The sequence below is a fragment of the Rhinoraja longicauda genome, chromosome 26 (assembly GCF_053455715.1).
Source record: "Rhinoraja longicauda isolate Sanriku21f chromosome 26, sRhiLon1.1, whole genome shotgun sequence".
NCBI lineage: Eukaryota > Metazoa > Chordata > Chondrichthyes > Rajiformes > Arhynchobatidae > Rhinoraja > Rhinoraja longicauda.
In genome coordinates this window covers 20,018,864-20,040,000 of record NC_135978.1, presented here as the reverse complement: position 1 = coordinate 20,040,000, position 21,137 = coordinate 20,018,864, and the positions used below count along the sequence as shown (strand labels likewise).

At 42.5% G+C, this 21,137-nt stretch overlaps 1 protein-coding gene across 1 annotated transcript; it reads left to right on the top strand.

Annotated features, from left to right (window-relative positions):
* Positions 1-10: 10 nt before the first annotated feature.
* On the top strand, positions 11-9,202 carry LOC144606345 (schlafen family member 11-like). Its single transcript, XM_078422359.1, has 4 exons — positions 11-40; positions 167-295; positions 3,924-4,683; positions 8,381-9,202. Exons 1-4 carry the CDS (start codon positions 19-21, stop codon positions 9,186-9,188), a joined length of 1,719 nt encoding a protein of 572 aa, XP_078278485.1. The 5' UTR covers positions 11-18; the 3' UTR covers positions 9,189-9,202.
* Positions 9,203-21,137: the final 11,935 nt, after the last annotated feature.

The window sequence follows — 21,137 nt, the reverse complement described above, 5'->3', positions numbered from 1 at the left end:
TTTACTAAATGGGCTAAGATGTTGTTGGCTAAAGATCCTGGTAAGTGCCTGTTGTCTAAAATCTTTTGAAGTTCACCCCACACAGTGGAAATATTCTAGTGTAATAAAGTTAAATTCTCCGGATTGTTGGTGAGGTATGATTTTGAACATTTTATCTTTCCTGCAGAGATGGAAGAACTCTGTATGAATTTTAAGAAGGAATTAAGTGTGACTGCATCACCACCAAGGTGTAAGCCTGTGTTTTCACTTGGAGGGGATGACTCGTTGGACAAGATAGTACAAAACCTCTATAAAGGTTTGAAGCAACAGTGATTTTTTTTCATTGTTTCAATTGTGCTTTATTAACACATGCAAAATACAGAAGTTCTTTTTGAGTCGCCAGTTTGGCACCATTTCCAAAGTCCTGTCCACGTGCTTGGTCTTTGTCTGGGTTGTTCAGCGAACCGATGCCCCTAACCTAAGCTGGTCACCTTTGTTGAACGGGGGCACCTCCTGCAGCCGACTTTGAAGGCGTGGAAGTCCCGGGTCCCTCACCAACTGCTCCTCGTGATCGTCATCGCTGGTTTCCTCTTCTTTAGTTCTCTGGTCTCTGGAGGACGAGCAGAGGATGGGCTCGGCACCTTCCCCCCACTGGGACTTTCTGCGGGTTCCCGGTTCGGCGGCGGACGAGCTGGGCGTGCTGCCGGGCATGGCTGCGGCACCCAGGGAGGCCCCCTGTAGTAAATGCCATAGAGTCACGCAACATGGAAACAGGCCATTCATCCCACCATGTTCACGCTGACCAGCGGGAACCATTCCATATTAATCACATCTTCTAGTACTTAGCCTGCATGCTAAGGCAATTCAAGCGCTTGTCTAGACATTTCTTAAATGTTCTCAGCGACTAAGTTTCTACTGCTCTCTCAGGCAATGGGTGGCAGCTACTTGCCACTCTGATGAAGTAAGTCCCCACCCCACTCCCCTCTCAGATCTCCTCTCGAGCTCTTGCCCCTTAGTGCAAATCTACTTCACTGGTTTTATCTACCTCTGAAAACATTTCCTGCTGTCTCTCCCAACCTCCACATCTCATAATTTTGTGTCGCTCTTCGGTTTCTTCGTAAACTCCAGGGAAAACAGACCTAGCCCTCCCAGTCTCTTCTCGTACTGAAATACTCTAGCCCAGGCAATTTCCTGGTGAAACTCCTCTACATCCTCTCTCACATCCTACCTATAGTGTAGTGACATAACTACACACACAGTATTTTATGCTAATGTCTGAACAGACATGGGCAGCACGTTGGCGCAGAGGTAGAATTGCTGCCTTACAGCGAATGCAGCGCCAGAGACCCGGGTTCGATCCCGACTAAGGGTGCTGTCTGTACGGAGTTTGTACGTTCTCCCCATGATCTGCATGGGTTTTCACCGAGATCTTCGGTTTCCTCCCACACTCCAAAGAGGTACAGGTTTGTAGGTTAATTGGTTTGGTAAATGTAAAAGTTGTGCCTAGTGGGTATAGGATAGTGTTAATGTGTGGGGATCTCTGGTCGGCGTGGACCAGTTGGGTCGAAAGGGCCTGTTTCCACACTGTATCTCTAAACAGTATTTTATGAAGTTGGGCCATCACCATCCTGCTCTTGTATTCAGTACCATGACATGAAGACCAGTATCCCAAATGCCCTTTTAACGATGTCATCTACCGCAATACTGCCAACAAGGATGATTGGACTTTTACATCAAGGACCTTCTGTTCCTCAATATTCCCTGCACCTCAACCAGTCATGGTGTACGGCCGTGCCTCATTAGTATTCCCAAAATACATCGCCTCGCGTTTATCAGCATCAAACTCCACCTGCCGATTTCTCAGCCCAATTCACTGACATCAATATCTTCCTTTGGCCCAAGACTATCCTGTACACTATCAACAACTTCACTAATTTTGTGTGTCATTTGCAAAGTTATTGATCATGCCGCTACATTCACATCCAAATTATTTACATTCATTACCACTAGTCATGGATATTCAATCACAAAAATAACCCTATACATCACCCTCTGTCTTCTATTCCAAACCATTTGGATCCAATTTACCAACTTGCCCTGGATTTTGGAACAGTCGCCCATGCAGGGTTTTGTGGAATTCCTTATTGAAGTACATGTAAACCACAGCTACTCAGGTTTATCTATCAATACAGGTTAGCTACTCAAAAAAATTAAATCAGATTTTGTTAGACAGGATCTGTCCTTGACAAAGCCATGCTAGCTACCTCTGATCAGCCCCCACCTATCCAGGTGATCAATAACCCAGTCATCTAGGATTTTCCATCTTCCCCACTACTGATATGAGGCTCATGGATGTATAGTTAACAGGCTTTTCCCTGATTCTTGACAATAGGAACCACATTTGCCATCCTTCAGTCCTGTTGTACCTCACATGGACAATTTAAAAAATCTCATCCAGAGCCCCAGCAATTTCTTGCTTTCCTCCCATTGCAGCTTGAGATACAGCTCATTTGGTCATTTAAGCCTGCTAAGACATCAAGTACCTCCTCTTTGTTTGTGGAGGCTTGCAATCGAATTTCTCCTTCCCAATGTCTGAACCATCCAACTACAAAGTCTGCTCTGTGAATACCAACAAAATTAATTCATTTTAGTCCTCGTGTATGTGGTCTAGCTTCCCAATGGATCCTACTCTTTCCTGGTTATTTTTTTGCCGCTGCCATTTGGTGAACCTGATTTGCCTTCCTAATGTTCTTATTAATTTTCTTAGTTTAGTTTAGACATGCAGAGATACAGCGCGGATACCCTTTCGGCCCACCGAGTCTGCGCCACCCCCACCCCCGCACACTTGAGACGATTTACAATTTTACCAAGCCAATTAACCTACAAACCTGTACGTCTTTGGACTGTGGGAGGAAACCGGAGCTCCCGGAGAAAATCCACGCAGGTCACGGAGAACGTATACATTTTATACAGACAGCACCCATTGTCAGAATGGAACCCGGGTCTCTGGCGCTGTAAGGCAGCAACTCTAGAATTAGATTCAGATTTACTTTAACTATGTCTGCCGCTGCCATTTCGTGACCCCAATTAGCCTTCCTAATTTCCTTATTAATTTTCTCCCGACACTTTTTATATCCTTGATGGATTTCTACAACTGCCATATGCTTTTTTTCTCTTTATCCTCACCTGGACATCCAGGGTTTCCTGTACCTGTTAGCCTTGCTTTTTATCCGTGGCAGGTACATATTGGTCCTAAACTTGCGCTATTTCACTGAATGCTTGCAACTAAACAGGGTTATGGTGAGTGAAGGGACAACATATCTCTTCAGTCATGAGATGTTACTTAATGTGACCAAAAAATAGAGGTTCAATTGAAAAGGAACATGTCCAATTGAAGATAGACACAAAGTGCTGGAGTAACTCAGAGGGACAGGCAGCGTCTGTGGAGAGAATGAATGGGTGATGGTTCGGGTTGAGAGCCTACTTCAGACCACTGTCCATACAGATACTGAAAGATAAACAAAGAGAGGAAAGATAAACAAAGATACTGAAAGATAAACAAAGAGAGGAAAAATGGGATTACGTCATGAAAGAAAATAAATTTAATATTTGACATTTTTATCAATAGTACTCGTGTGAAGGAATGATATTACATTAGTTTGCTAATTTTTGTGTATATGGTTTTTGGTCATTAATAAATATTAAAATGATACTTATACAATTAAGTAACTTTCTTTGGCAAATTTAATGAATGTGAATGTTCAGGATAGTGATGAAACTCTGGGAGGTTGGCAGTGAGCTGCCGTTTCCATGTCGCAAAACATGTGGCAATTTACCAAGCTCAGGTTACCTCAACCCAATGACCTAGTTGGAGCAAGTTGTTCTAATGCTATTTAGTACCTTCGTCATCAGCTTAATAATGCAGTTTTCACTATCATTTTCAGAGGGCCGTAATTCCTTTAGTGGAATCAAAACATATCCAGAAACATTCTGGAAGGAACTATTTCATGGTCATCCAGGTTTGGAAAGCCTGCTCCCTGGAATGAAACCTGGAGGAAGGAAGGGGATTCTGATATTCTCCAGAAGCTGGGCTGTTGATATAGACTTACCAGGGCACCAAGGTGTAATATGCGATGCCCTGCTCCTGGCCACGGGCGGAGCTCCACTACTCTATACTATTGTCAGAGAAGAAAACGAGGCAATAACTAAATATTCAAGAAACACAGCCATGACCATCAAACAAAAGCTGGTGAATGTGGGTGGCTATGCAGGAAAACTCTGTATCATTCCTAAAATCCTTCACTATGTAGACCCTGAAATGGCTGAAGATGGTAATGCAAGCAGTCAGCAGCAGACTGAGAATGTGTTACCAGTTCGGTACCCACCCAGTTATGAAGACTTAACAAAAGATGACATCACAAAATTGCTGAAAGCAGTCACCATTGTGCAACTACATTTCACGTCTTTCCTAAGTGATAGGATTGGCAATGAATTTCTCAATTTACTATCATTCGAGCAATTTCAGATCCTTCGTTCAAAACACGACATTGAGAAATGTAAAAAACTGTTCATACATGGCCTTCCTGGAACTGGCAAAACAGTTATGGCCGAACAACTCGTCAGAAGAACTATCAACACCTTCCGCTGTACAAGAGATGAAGTTCTTTACATTTGTGAAAATAGTCCGTTGCAGATAATTATGAGGTAATCTCTGCATTTCTACCATTGCAAGTTTTAGCATTACAATTTTTTTGGCGTATAGTGTGGAGTTCTGGTCGCCCCATTAGCGAAAAGATGTGGAGGCTTTGGAGAGGGTGCAGAGGAGGTTTACCAGAATGCTGTCTGGATTAGATGGTTCCAGCGACTGGCAAAGGTTGGATAGATTGGATTGGTTTCTCAAGAACATTGGAAGTTGAGGAGAGACTTGATAGAAGTCTATAAAATTTTGAGAGGCATAGATAGGGTAGACAGTCAGAATATTTTCCCCAAGTGGAAATGTCCAATACTAGAGGGCATAGCCATAAGGTGAAAGTTTAATGGAGATGTGCGGGGCAAGCTTTTTTTACGAAGAATAATTGGGGCCTGAATACATTGGTGGTGGAGGCACATACAATGGTGGCATTTAAGATCCTTTTAGATAGGCTCATGGAAGTGCAGGGAATAGAGCACTTTGTATGGATTATGTGTAGGCAGATAAGATCTGCAAAGGGTGGTGGGTGTATGGAACAAGCTGCCAGAGGAGCTAGTTGAGGCTGTGACTATCCCTGCGTTTAAGGAACAGTTAGACAGGTACATGGATAGGACAGGTTTGGAGGGGTATAGACCAAGTGCAGGCAAGTAGGATTAGTGTAGCTGGGATATTGTTGGTCGGTGTGGGCAAGTTGGGCCGTAGGGCCTGTTTCCACACTCTATCACTCTATGTCTCAATTTGTATTACTTGGCATCACGGTTGGGTCAACGATTGTAGGCCGAAAAGCCTATTGGTGTGCTGTACTATTCTGTGAGAGTTCTCTATCTTCAAAATAGACAGTTGTATTTGATAGCCATAGAGCTGTACAGCACGGAAACAGGCCCTTCAGCCCACCATGCACATGTTGACCAAGTTGCTATTCTAGCCTCGTCCCATTTGCCTGCATTTGGCCCATAACTCTCTAAACCCTTTCTACCCATGTATCTGTCAAAATGTTTTTTAAAAGTTGGAAGTGTGTCTGCTTCTGAAGAGTCCTCTAGCAGCTCATTCCAGATATGGACCACTTTCTGAGTAAGTAGGTTATCCATAAGGTTCCTCTTAAATCTTTGTCCTCTCCTCTAATTTTAGAATCCTATCCCCTGGGAAAAAGACTGAGTGCTTCCTTTATCCATGCCCTTCATGATATTGTACACCTCAACAAGTTCGCTCCTCAGCCTCCTATACTCCAAAGAAAAAATCTCGGCCTAGCTAACCTTCCCTGTAACTCAAGCCCAAGTAACATCCTGGTGAATCTCTTCTGCACATTTTCCCAACTAGATGACATTGTTCTGATAGCTGGGCGACTGGAACTACACACAACCCAAGTGTAGCTTCACCAATAACTTGTACACTACATCATTTTGTACTGTTATTTCAACTTTTGTACTCGATGCCCTTCCCAATGGAGGCAAGCATGCCAAAGGCCTTCTTCCCCACCCTGCCCATTTGATTCTCCACTTTCTCCACTTTGTTCTACGACACTCTCCAAGGCTCTACCATTTACTGTGTTAATCCTGCTCTGGTTTGACATATGAAAGTACAACACCTCATACTAACCAGAGTTAAATTCCACTTGCCATTCTTTAGCCTTCCTCCTCAACTAATCTGGATCCTTTTGTAAATTTCAATACCATTTCTCACAGTCCACAATACCACTATTTTGGTGTCATTTTTGTGTAAATCTACCAACAATGTTAACTATATCATCTTTCAAATTGTTAATATATGCAACAAACAACAGCACCAAGCCCAGCAGCACTCGGTTGGACCCAGGACTGTAAACAGAAAAGTAACCCTCCACAATTACCATTTGATTCCTTCCTGCAGGCCAATTATGAATCTGATTGAATAGGTCACCTTGGCTTCCATGCGATCTAATCTTCCAGTCTAGCCGACCAGGAGGTTTTGCCAAATGATTTGCTCGAGTCCATATAGGCAATGTCCTGTCTTGTAAATCTCTTGGTGACCTCCATCAGATCTGTGAGATATAATTTCCTATGCACAAAGCCATACTGACTATCCCTAATCAGTGCCTGTCAAAAATAGAGGCAGATTGTGTCCCTAAGAATCACCTTCAATGACTTCCCAACCACTGGCGTTAGGCTTAACAGCCTGTAGTACTCTGGCTTGTCCTTGCTGCCCTTTTAAATAATGGTATAACATTAGCCACCCTCCAGTCTTTCTGAATTTCACCAGTGGAAGATGATGCAAATATCTCTGCACAGTTTCTTGCCTAGCTTCCCACAACTAGGCCCGAGGATCGGGCCCCGGGGCATTATCCCCCTTAAGGCTCTTTAAACCTGCTAATACCATCTCTTTGGTCATTTGTGTCTGATCAAAGCCAACACAGCACCTTTATCTCAATTACTCAGCTTCTACGATCTCAATAAAAATGGATGAGAAATAATCATTTAATATCTTCCCCCATATCTTGTGGCTTTACACAAAAATGGCCATGCTGATCTTTAAGGGGTCCTACCCTTACCATAGCCACCTTTTTACTCTTAATATACCTGTGGAATCTCTATGGATTTTCCTTTACCTTGCCTGCCACATTTATTTCATGTCCTCTTTTAGTCCTTCTCATTACTTTCTTAAATGTACTACACTTCTTATACTGGTGGAGGCAGTTGATTGATCCGGATGGCCTAAATCTAATTTATGCCTCTTTTTAATGTGACTACATTTTAAACCACCAGTCTTTCCTCTCTCTTTCCCCTGTACCTGTGTCCTATCTAATAATCTTGCTCTTTTAGACTATGGTAATTGTCCCCAACTCATCTGCCTGCTTTCTGATCTTGATTCCTATTAGTTTAAACTCTGCTAAGTAACACAATCTCCCTCCCAGGATATTGCTCACCCTCCAGCTAAGGTGCAAACGTCCCTCATGTACAGGTTACCTCTGCCCCTGAAGAGACCCTAATGATCCAAATACCTGAACCCCTACCCCTTGCACCAGCTCCTCTGACTGACCTACCTTTCCATTTCTGCTCCTACTTGCCGTGGCTCTGGGAATAATCCAGAGATTACCGCCTTTGAGATCCTGTTTTTAACTTGTAATTTGGAAAATCTCACTATCCTATCGATTTAGATTCGATAATCCTTATCGGTCTGGTCTTTATTTTGGCCTCGTCTACCTTGTTATGTTCATAATCATCCTTGTAGGCTGAAAAGATTTTTTTTTAATCCTTTACTTCAGGATGTCCAAACCCACTATGAAATGTAGTCCAACAGAACCTGACAACCATTTTGTACAGAACAAGGGATCAGGAAGCAGTAATGTGATAACGATCAGTCAGTCCATTTGTGACGGACAAATGTTGGCCAGGACTCCAGAGATAACTCCCTTGTCCTTTGAGTTTGCCTCATGGCACATGGGTCCTGGCTTCACATCTCATCCAAAGGATGTTGCAACTGCTTTGGAGTATCACTGGATATTGCTGTTCAGGTTTCTGGAGTTGAATCTACAAACTGAGATGAGACAAAGCCACAGCTGGCAAGCTTTCCATTGCAGTCCTGCGGAAACATCTACACAAGTATTAACTATGTGCCCAGATGCATGAAGACTTTTACTATTTATTGCTTCTGAAATTTTATTTTTGACACAAATCATGTTTTTAAAATAATATTTTCTTGAATTTTTAATAATATTTTCTTGAATTTTTATTTTAGCCAAAGATTGGAATGTACGTGTGTTACAAGGACAGCGTTTATGAAGCAGGAGTTTCCAAGTGTGAAACATATCATTGTTGATGAGGCTCAAAACTTCCGCAATGAAGATGGTCCCTGGTATGAAAAGGCTGAGGGTCTCAGAACAAAAGAAGAAACGCATCCTAATGGACCAGGAGTCTTCTGGATTTTCATGGATCATTTCCAAACTTCCCACATTTTTGAGACTGGGTTACCCAGAATTGATTCACAGGATCCAAAAGAGGAGTTGACAATAGTGGTTCGGAATGCAAAGAAAATACACAATGTTGTCCTTGAACATGTCAATAAGAGTTTACAATTTGGGCAAGAAGGATTTAGATATCTGGAAGAGCTAGCTCAAAGTGCCATTTGCAATCACTCATTTGCAGGGGTGGCTACGATTAATCGTAAAAAGACACACAAGGTGATTGTTAGCAACTTAGCGGAGCAAATACAATCGTACTTTAAGGAAGGCTATATACCTAAAGATATAGCCATCCTGTGCAGTACTAGCCCAGAATGTGAGAGGTACCGTGATCCACTACTGGCATTGCTTAATACACATTTAGTAAGAGCAGAGGAAATACTGGAAAATGCTATTGTCCTAGATAGTTTGCGCCGATTTTCAGGCCTAGAAAGGACAATTGTATTTGGCATCAACCCTGTACCTCATCCAAAACAAAAAAAACTAACTCCTAATATTATGGTCTGTGTGGCTTCGCGAGCAAGGACAAAACTTCATATATTTTATGAAGATCCCTCTCCTCTTGGCTCTATGCATAATAATTGAATCTGAGGTTGCTTTTAAAGGGGTGGGATAATTATTGATGATACAAGACAATTCTTAACATTTAACGTGGGTGTGGTAGTAAAGGGTGGGTGTTGCTTCAAAGAGTGCAGTTTCTAACAGAATGCAAAGGTTTGGACTTGTTAAGTGGGAGATAAGAGCTGCTTCTTTGGTGTTTTATTTAAAACAAGATTAAATTAATAAACATCTGCATGAACGGTTTGTAGATTAGGATAGTGCTAAATCCCTGTATGAGAGGGCAGTGCTGCACTCTGAAATTTATAGTTTAAACCGGGGAAAAAAATGTTTCTTAGAATGAATAGACAATTTATTTACATTGTGGGGGATGGCTGAAACCTGCAGTTTCTGCAGCATGTGGGTATTCAGGACACCACAATTCCTGGGGACCATGTCTGCATAAAGTGCCTTCAGCTGCATGAACTTGACCTCAGGATTCTGAAGCTTGAGAAATAGCTGAGGTTGCTGCAGGGTAAGGGAAGCCGGGAGTTTTCTCCGCTGTATACTCCAGCAACTGGCTATCTCATAGCCTCTGCATTTGAAAGACAGGAAACTTGGGAATATTGAGGGTGTGTATCTTTCTTAATCCAGTGGTGAATGGCGATTGCTTGAAAGAGGTAGGCTAGAACATAGCACCGTTGATAGAGGACTTCCCACAGAGATACAGAGAAGGGTAGAAATGTAATGGCTGTGGAGGATAGCATGGTCATGGGTTCAGAGCATTGTTTCTCTAACTATCTGTGTATTTCATGCCTGACGGGTTGCTTCCCTGGTGCCATGGTAAAAGAACTTCACCAAGGACACAGTGAATGGTAGGGCTCTGGGTAGTGTTGTAGAGCAGAGGGATTTAGGAGTAGAGATGCATAGTTCCCTGAAGGTGGAATTGCAGGTAGATCGGGTGACTTTTGGCACATTGGCCTTCATCAGCCAGAGTATTGAGTATAGGCGTTGGTTGATCATGTTGCAGTTGTAAAAGACGTTGGTGAGGCCACATTTTATTGTGTTCAGTTCTGGGCACTGTGTTATAGGAAAGATGTTGTCAAGTTGGAAAGGGGACAGAGAAGATTTACATGGATGTTGCCAGGTCTAGAGGGTCTGAGCTATAGGCAGAGGTTGAGTAGGCTGGGACCCTATTTCTTGGAGCGCAGGAGGACGAGGGATGATCTTATAGAGGTGTATAAGACCATGAGAGAAATAGATCGCATAGTCTCTTACCCAGAGTAGGTGAATCGAAGACCAGAGGCCATAGGTTTAAGGAAAAGGGGAAAAGATTTAATAGGAATCTGAGGCGTAACCTTTTCACACAAAGGGTGGTGGATGTATGGAACAAAGTGCCAGAGGAGGTAGTTGAGGCAGGGACTATCCCAACATTTAAGAAGAAGTTAGACAAGTACATGAATAGGACGGGTTTGGAAGGATATGGACCAAATGCTGGTAGGTGGGACTAGTGTAACTGAGACATGTTGGCCGGTGTGGGCAAGTTGGGCCAAAGGGCCCGTTTCTACATTGTATCACTCTCTGACTCTATGACACATAACATTCTAAAATGGAGTGGGGGGGGACAATTAGTTGGGGTTCATTTTGGAAAAAGAAACAATGTCAAGGGAAGGAAACGGATTGAGGTTCACCAGTCAGAGTTTCCAGGGCAGGAGAGAAGGAAGTTAAAATGTAGGATCTCTGAAATGGTAATCTCTGAATTATTCCCAGTATTGAGTGATAGTAAGAGTAAAAATAAAATGATAAAATGGACCAGTGTGTGGTTCAAGGAATGGTTCAGGAAGGAAAACTTCATTTTCTTGGGGCTTTGGGAGAAGGAGTGGGACAGGAGGGACTGGTTCCCCAGGAATGGGTAATACCTCACAAGACTGGGATCAATATCCTGATTGGGTGTTTCAGTGATGATGATGATGATTAAAATAAACTGGTAGGTTGGATGGGCATCAGCACATTGTAATAAGAAAAAGAATAGGATACTTAAAGGACTTGGGAGTGTTAGAGAAGAGAATTAAAGAGCAGACGAAGAGACAACAAGGAATTCAAAAATGGATCCAAAATGTTTGTAAACACATGGAGTGGAAGGAATAAGGTGAGCAAATTGACATGTGGCAATAATTGAAACAGGACTCGAAAGACACAGACTGGGCAGTCATGTCTGGGTTCCAGGTGTTCAGTAAGGATAGAGAAGTGAAAAGAAAGGCAGGACTAATTAAGGAAGATAGTACAGTGTTGGATGGAGAGATGAGCTCTTGTGGGGCCAGTTCTTGAGAAGTCAATTACTGAATCCATTTGGATAGAGTTGAGAAGTATGGGTGTCAGGGTTTAGGGGGAGAAGGCAGGATAATGGGATTAGGAGGAAGAGATAGATCAGCCATGATGAAATGGCAGAGTAGGCGATGGGCTGAATGGCCTAATTCTGCTCCTATCACTTATGAACATAAATAAGAAGGGAGCTAACATGTTCCTGAAGGTATTCCAATGACCACCAAATGATGGAAGAAGTTTAGGAGTGGTGAAATTGGCAGATTTCAAATGCTGCAAAATTGATTGGAAAAATATAGTCATGCAACACAGACACTGACCCCTTGGCACCCCATAGTCATGATAACTGTTGCACCATTAGGTATGTAGCCTTCTACGCTGTGATGATTCAGGTGCTTATCCAGATGTTTCGCAAATGTGAGAGAACCTGGCTCCACCACCTCTTTAGATAGTTCCTTCCATATTACATTACCTTCTGTGTGGGGGAGAAAAATTCCCTCTCACAACTTATCACCTCGTACTGATGTCCTCTTCGTTTAGACAGCTGTACCATCGGAAATAGATTCTTACTATCTATCCCTCTCATAATTTTGTATATCTATGGCACATCATTCCCTTTAACCTTCCCCAGTCCAGGAAAACATCCCCATCCTATCCAATCCTTTATATTTGAACTGCTGTCATTCAGATAACATCCAGGTAAATCTCTTCTGCACCTCCTTCAGCGCACTCAATTCGAACTACAGTGTGGTGACCAGAACTGAATTCAATACTTCAGATGTGGTCTAACCAATGTTTTATGAAGATGTTACATGATGCCCATGTTATTATATTCTCTGCCGTGGCTGTTGAAGGCAAGGGACACTCCCAAGTCACCATCTTAAATATCTGTGTTGCCACTTTTTGGGATCTATGAACTTGTACCTCAGTCTTTATTTACCAACATTTCTTAGTGCACAACCATTGACTGTATAAATCCTGTCCCTGTTTAGCTTCCCAAATGCATAACCTTGCTGCACTTATGGGAATTCACTTAAAATTTCCCACATTCCACCCAGCTAAAGAATATCATGCTGTAACCTTAGACAATCCACCTCCAATGCTAGAGTAAAATTAGAGTTTGTGTTACTATTAGAGTTATTTTTAGAGTAAAGGACAAAGTCGGAGAGAACTTTCAAAAACCTGGTCAGAAGGCAGCTTTCTTGACAAACATGGTTGAGTAAGCCAGCATTGTTAGATTTGTTTCTGGGGAAATGAGATGGCCCATGTGTGCATGAGAGAATGCTTCAGGAGTAGGAATCATAAGATTGATAGTGTTTGGATTAGTAAACAAGAAGAGCAGGGAGAACTTTAAAGTAGGTCTGCTTAATCTGACGAGGCTAATTTCAGTGGGATCTGGATGATGTGGAATGACATCAGAACAACAGGTGTGCTCTGAAGATCAGGTGTTTTGTATGTAGGCTGAGTATGTTTCTCCCAAAGGGAAAGATAGTTGGGTCAAAGCCTGTGCTTCTTGGATGACAAAGGAGGGAGAGAGAACTTGCTGGAAGAAGAACGTGTGGACGATGCATGTGTGGGAAGGAACTAGATGCTGGTTTATACTGAAGATAGACACAAAGTACTGGAGTAACACAGCAGGACGGGCAACATCTCCAGAGAAAAGGAATAGGTGATGTTTCGGGTTGGAACGTCTGAAGAAGGGTTCCGACCCAAAACGTCACCTGTTCCTTCTCTGCAGAGATGCTGCCTGACCGGTTGAGTTACTCCAGTATTTGGGGTGTATGATGTATGTCAGGTGAATAACTAGAGGAAAGCAGGCGGATTGTAGTAAGCTGAGTGGGGAAGTGTGAAGGAAAATAAGGCAAGCAATGAAAGAGCTTGAGAAGAGAATGACAGTTGTCATGAAGGGAACCCCGAGGTCTTTGTATATGCATGCAAACAGTGGGTGGGTCGGTCATGGGCCGGTGTGGTGCAAATTAGTGATGCAGCAAATCATCTTTGCAAAGATGCATAAGTACAGCTGGAATTCAGAAAGATTACTTTATATCAATCTTCACGTAAGAAGATGCTGCCAGAAGTGGGGAAACAACAGATAATCAATGGCATGAAAATTGATAGGGAAGAGGTACTAGAAAGGCTGACGATGTTTTAATGTAAAAGGTTCACACTGATGCATAGAGAGTGCAGGGATATGGATCATAAGTGCGGCACAGTGGCGCGGCTGTAGGGTTGCTGCCTTACAGCGCCAGAGACCTGGGTTAAATCTCAACTATGGGTGTTGGCTGTACGAAGTCTGTACCTTCTCTCCGTGACCTGGGTGGGCTTTCTCCGAGTGCTCGGGTTGCCTTCCACACTCCAAAGACTTGCAGGTTTGTAGGTTAATTGTCTTGGTAAAATTTCCCCTAGTGAGTAGGATACTGTTAGTGTGCGGGGATCGCTGATTGGTGCGTACTCTGTGGGCTGAAGGGTCTGTTTCCGCGCTATATCTCTAAACTAAACGAAAACTATAAGCAGGCAGAGGAAATTGGTTTAACCTGACATCATGTTACGGTACGGGCGGCACGGTAGCGCAGCGGTAGAGTTGCTGCTTTACAGCGAATGCAGCGCCGGAGATTCAGGTTCGATCCTGACTACGGGTGCTGTACTGTAAGGAGTTTGCACGTTCTCCCCGTGACCTGCGTGGGTTTTCTCCGAGATCTTCGGTTTCCTCCCACACTCCAAAGACGTACAGGTATGTAGGTTAATTGGCTGGGTAAATGTAAAAATTGTCCCTAGTGGGTGTAGGATAGTGTTAATGTACGGGGATCGCTGGGCGGCACGGACTTGGTGGGCCGAAAAGGCCTGTTTCCGGCTGTATATATATGATATGATCATGATCGGCATGGGCATTGTGGGCCAAAGGGCCTGTTCCTGTGCTGTATTGTGTTCCAAGTTACCAGGTGTGGATGTGATATACCTATGTGATATACTGCTGAGGGTGGAGTCCCCAAAAATTTCCAATCCTCTGTGCAAACAAGTGAGGTGCTGGAGATCTGGAAAATAGCAAATGTAACACCAAAATAAAAATGGGGGAGAAAGGACATGCCCAGTAACTACAGGTCGTTCGGTTAATCCTGGTGGTGACGAAGTTCTTAGAAACGAGTTAAAATTAAACGCCCAGTAAATTTGTTAATAAAGAGACATCACTGATTGTTAAAGGCAAATAATTGTTGTCTAATCTGGTTAAATTTCTTTAGAACATAGAACAGTTGAGGACGAGAAAGGGGGCTTCAGCCCACAATGTCTGTGTGAAAAATACTGCCAGTATGTAATATGGGAAGGTTGAATAAGAAGAATAGTGGAAGCCATTTTCAGAAGACTGAATGGATTTCCAGGAGACATGAGAAGGTCTATCCAAAGGCATATTAGCCAGACTGTTGTTTGGAATTAAAAGACCAGTAACTGCAAACATAAGAGATTAGATGAAGGCAGGAGAAGAGTAGAGGTGAATGGTTGTTTATCAGACTGGAGGATGATAGGTGTTCCCAGGAGTCCCTGCCTTAACCATTGCTTTTATATATCTGTATATAGCAGTCATGTTTATGCAGTGAGCAGGTGTGATCTAGTGTAAGAAAATAACTGCAGATGCTGGTACAAATCGAAGGTATTTATTTCACAAAATGCTGGAGTAACTCAGCAGGTCAGGCAGCATCTTTTATTTCACAAAGTGCTGGAGTAACTATTTCACAAAATGCTGGAGTAACATTTATGTTACATGAGTAACATAGGTGTGATCTAGCGTTCACTGCTTGTTAGGATGGTGAAAACAGAGCTAATTGAGTTTCAGAAGGGAATTAGCTGGGGATGTGAATGAATGATGTGCAGGATTATTGAGAAAGAAGGAAGGAATGGGACAGATGGGATTATTTTACAAAGAGCAGCAAAATCTGGATGGCCTCTTGTGCCATTTAATTTGTAATAAACGTCATTATGAAGTAATTTTTGATGATGCCTCTCTCTGAGAAGGACAAAGCTAATTAATGGGATTATCCGCAGAGCTAAGCCTATGTTTTCCATTGTGGAGCATATATCGTTAATAACCATTTCAAAAAATATATTGCTTTCTATTTTGATTTAAATGTTTTTGCTACTTTTGGTCTATGCGCAATGTTGTGTATCATCTTGCTTAACGAACTTTGCAATCAAGCATTATATTCATGAAATTGTTTTTGTCATTGTACTCGTACATTAATTCTGAACGGTTCAATATGCTATTGGATGTTTTATATTTGCATGTTCAAATATGGTTGTATAAACCATAGGCTTTCAATAAACTAACTGTTACTTATAGCTTGAGGTTGGTTCTCTCCATGTCGTGATCCTCTTAAGGTGAATCGAGAGTGAAATACTGATGCTCGATTTGAGTATCAGCTGTGAGTATTCAACTCAATTGTTTATTAACAACAAATTGGGTATCAGAGGTTACTAAATCTAAATCCTAATCAGTTGAAATTTCATATTTACCTTGCGATCCCCTTGAAGATCTCCTAATCTCGGTATCATCTTTACTCTTCTAAAAGGCACACATATTGGAATCAGGCTCGGGAGGCACAGTGGTGCAGCGGTAGAGTTACTACCTTACAGCGGTGGAGACCCCGGTTTGACCCTGACTACGGGTGCTGTCAGTATGGAGTTTGTATATTCTCCCTGTGTCCGCTGGGTGCTCCGGTTTCCTCCCACATTCCAAAGACCTGCAGGTTTGTAGGTTAATTGTAAATAGTCTCTAGTGTGTAGGATAGAACTAATGTATGGGTGATTGCTGGTCGGCGCTGACTTGATGGGCCGAAGGACCTGCTTCCACGCCGTATCACACTAACCCAACAAGTGCATTCAATGTGATGGGCCCAAAGATAATAGAGCAGAGCAAGATAGACCACTCGACCCTAAAAACCGTAGTATCTCATGGCACCATTTTAGTAGGCAGAAACTTACAGAAACATTTAAAATGAAAAATAACAAAAATCTGTGAATTGATAGATGAGATATATTCTGCATTTTAATGGTATCATCACACATACTGTTCCCCAAAACACTGATTACACTGCGAGAGGCATAACGGACGGCGGGTTTTGCCTATTAAAATGGCGGACGTTACGCTCCTTTGCGTGCTACACTTCAGTATAGGTGATTTCGACGGAGTGGTCCATCTTGCTCCTCTAGTATCTTTGGATGGGCCTGACTAAGGGCACTGTGTAAACCAGCCCAAATTGAGGAACATAAATATGTTAAGTATGGATCAATCACAATAGGTAAATAGTCCCAAGTGATAGTGATAGTCTTAATGGTGTGATTCCTCTGATTTTTAGAGTTCATTCTCTTGGTATCAGCTAGATCCAGGCCACAGGACTCCAGTTCGAAAAACAACCTTCCACCATCATCCTCTTCTTTCTCCCTTCCTCCCATCAAGCCAATTCTCTATCCAGTCGGCTAGCTCTCCCAGATTCCCACGTGATCTAACGTTCCAGAGCAGCCTACCATGCAAAACCCTATCAAATGCCTTGCTGAAGACCATGTAGGCAACCTCTACAACTGTACCCTGGTCAACCTGTTTGGAGCAGGTGAGAATCATATGTGTCAAACATGTACAATTACAATTAAGGTGGTACTGCACCATCGCACATGGGCTCTGGCAGCGGGGGACCACGTCCCATGCGGTTCTGGACACTGTAGATAAAATATATCACGTGAGATGACCCTAATGCGAGTGTTGGTGTGGTCACTGCCAAACCCAATGTTATTTCTGATGCCACACTACCTTAACCAATCTTTTTTAGTTACAATTTTCCCAGTAAATCTCCTTTGCACCCTCCACAGAACAAACAATTTGTTTTACAGGTTCAGAGTGGAAACAGGCCTTTCGATCGACTGAGTCCATGCCCACCAACCTGCACACTGGTTATATTTTATCCCACTTTCACATCCGGCACACTAGGGGCAAAACACAGAAGCCAATTAACCAACAAACTCTTTGGAATGTGGGAAGAAACTGGAGAATCTGGAGAATCTGGTCACAGGGAGAACGTGTAAACTTCACAGAGACAGCGCCTGCATTCAGGATCCAACCTGGGTCACTGAGGCTGCAAGATAGCAACTCTACCATTGAGCCACTGCGCCATTTCTTTTCTGTGATGCGGTGACCATAACAACACACTTCCAACTCAATGGTTCAATGGTCCTTTATTGTCACGTGTGCCGAGGTACAGTGAAATTTGATTTACAAATGATGGGAGCATAATGTGGAGCGTATATGGTAATGGTTGCGAACTTCAAGTTTCTTGGCATTCATATTACCAAAGATCTACCATGGACCAACTACATTAATGCGATACCCAAGAAGGCATACCAACATCTCTACTTCCTGAGCAGATGGGTGAAATTTAGCATGTCTTCCGTGACTCCTGCAACACTGTCTGGTTGCATCACAGCTTGCTTTTGGAACAGCTCTGCACGTGACCACAAGAAATTGCAGACAGTTGTCCATGTTGCCCAGTTCAACTGGCCTATGCCTCCATTTACACCGTATGCTGCGTTAGAAAGGAGTTAACAAAATCAAAGATTTGGCACATCCCGGTCATTCTTTCTTATCTCTCTGCTCCTGTCCAGCAGAAGTTAGAGAAGTAGATCTATATCCAGCTGTAGCCCTAGACAGCTCTCTTCTCTATCTATAACACCTCTAATTTTCATGTCACCTGCATGGCACTGATGTAAATACAAGAAACTGCAGTTACTGCTTTACTCAAAAGGACACAATGTGCTGGAGTTGACACGCTGCATCACTCCAGCACTTTGTCTCCTTCTCACTTCTAACTGATGTTGTGTACAGTCCCAGCACCCTTCCCTGCTCTGTTCTGGTGAGTCACCACCCAGCAAAGTAGAATGGAGCTAAATTTAAATAAAGCAGAACAAAATAAATGCAGGTTTTGGAACTGATTCGTCGGAATGAAAGATACTAGAGGAGCAAGATAGTCCACTCGACTAAAAACTGTAGTAAGTCATGGGTACATTTCAGCGCCATTTTAGTGGGCAGATTCTGCGTGCTGGACTGGGCAGTGTTCACGACTCTGCGATTTCTTCGTATATAAAATGTTTGCAAACGATTATTTTTGTTCCACTTCTTGGACAGATTTTTTTTTTAGATTTTGGAGATACAGCGCTGAAACAGGCCCTTCGGCCCAACGGGTCCGCGCTGCCCAGCGATTCCCGCACACTAACACTATCCTACACCCACTATGGACAATTTTTACATTTGCCCAGCCAATTAACCTACATACCTGTACGTCTTTGGAGTGTGGGTGGAAACCGAAGATCTCGGAGAAAACCCACGCAGGTCACGGGGAGAACGTACAAACTCCGTACAGACGGCGCCCGTAGTCAGGATCGAACCTGAGTCTCCGGCGCTGCATTCGCTGTAAGGCAGCAACTCTACGGCTGCGCCAACGTGCCACGCGATAAGTTGATAGTTGACATTTATAACTATTTCTTGAAGAGTTGCTGCTTTGTGATCTTTAAACTTTGGATGTTACTGATTGAATATTTGCGCTAGAAATCCATTCTGTATCAGGCCAATTGATCATATTTAATGAACTGCTTTTCTTTGCTTTCTCTGTTAATTTTAATTTCACCTACACGAGCTGTATCTCTTTCTGTTTTATTTTTAAAAGTGATGGAAGCAGAGATTAGGCATTTGCAAACAATAGAACTCTACTATATGCACAATATAATTGAAAAGACATTTAACTTAATATTTAGAGCCAAGAAAATTTGAATTGGTGAATTGATTAGTTAAAAACCCTTGACAGCCACTAAAATGACCAATGCTGCCTGACATGGTACAGAAGCATGAATCCAATTCAAATAGACACGGTGGTGGAGTAAATCACTGGGTCAGGTAGCATCTCTGGAGAATAAAGATGGGTGCTGTTTCAGGTTGGGACCCTTCTTCAGACAAGGGGGGGGGGGGGGGGGGGAAACAGCACAACCCTGTATATCTTGCACACAAAATGATGTAAATCTTACCCTGAATGACAGGAATAAAAAGTGTTATTCTTGTTTGTGAAGTTCATTTTTGAATGAGGTAAAATTGAAGGGGGTTGGTGCAATATACTGCTAACCCACAAATATGTCATTATGAGATATTCACATTTGAAAAATCCATAAATCACAAAAAACATGAATCTGCCTATGTTATTTGACCAACTTATCAGTTGAATTTAAATATGATTTTTTTAGCGTAGTGGGTATTAGTTAATGCATATAACTAATTTTTCACAAAAGTAAGGGTTAGCACAATATTGCACCGATACCCTCTATTATATGCTAAATTCAAAACTAAACTATGGTACATTATTCATATCTAAAGCCAGCACTTCTGTATCAGTGTAGGTATGTGCGCATTACATTTTATTACACTAATATACAATGAAAAGAATGAAAAAATATCTTGACATGTGTTCATAGTTATTTTATTCACAATATTAGGATTTCTGGAAATAGGTTTGATGTCACTGATTGGGAATGTATATGGGTAGGCCCTAATGAAATGTATGTGAGAGAACAGTCATCATGATCGGGAGAACCATGTGCTGAGAAGTGTGTGCATGACTGATTTTAGAGAGAGCGAGTGTGTGAGTGTGGGAGAGAAAAAAGTTGTTAAACAAATAATTAGAGGAAATCAAGAAAGAAACTATATATATATATATATATATATATATATGTGTGTGTGTATGTGCGTGTGTATGTATATGTACATCATGTGAAAAATAAGATGAAGTGTGAAATAGAACTTTGCTTTAAATCAAAGCTGCTTCTGATCCATGAGAAGGAACTTTGAGATCTATTTATCTCTATCTTGCCTCTCACACACAAACACACATCAACACACATACAAACACACATTTATAATAAGTTAAATTTGAGCAGTGTATTTGATCAATACAAGGGAAACTGTATAAAAGAGGGGGCTGGGGAGGAAGGATGGGAGGGAAATGGGCAGAATCAGTAAGAAATAATAAAATCAGAGCAATTAAGCAGGGGGAAAACATTTAAAAATAAAATAACAAAAAAATGTGAGTTGATAGATGAGATATTTTCTGCATTTTAATGGTATCATCATATATACTGTCCTTGTCGCTCTTGGAGGTGAGAAGCAGTGAGTGCAGGTCAGGCAGCATCTGAGTAAAGGAATAGGTAATGTTCCTCCGCCTAGCAGAGCTGGTTCTTACCCTCAACAACTTCTCCTTTGACTCCTCCCACTTCCTCCAAACCAGAGGCGTAGCTATGGGCACTCGCATGGGCCCTAGCTACGCCTGCCTCTTTGTCGGGTACGTCGAACAATCCCTGTTCCAGACGTACACTGGCCCCATCCCCGAACTCTACCTCCGCTACATCGACGACTGCATTGGTGCTACCTCTTGCACCCATGCAGAACTCACTGACTTCATACACTTCACCTCCAATTTCCATCCTGCCCTTAAATATACCTGGACTATCTCTGACATCTCCCTCCCGTTTCTGGACCTCACCTTCTCCATCACAGGAGACAGACTAGTGACGGACATTTACTATAAACCCACCGACTCGCACAGCTATCTGGACTACACTTCTTCCCACCCGGTCCCCTGCAAAAAGTCTATCCCC

Coding starts and splice junctions, on each gene's coding strand:
- LOC144606345 (XM_078422359.1), top strand. CDS start 19: ATGTTGTTGGCTAAAGATCCTG. Junction 41..166: donor GTTGTTGGCTAAAGATCCTG/GTAAGTGCCTGT, acceptor TCTTTCCTGCAG/AGATGGAAGAACTCTGTATG. Junction 296..3,923: donor AGTACAAAACCTCTATAAAG/GTTTGAAGCAAC, acceptor TATCATTTTCAG/AGGGCCGTAATTCCTTTAGT.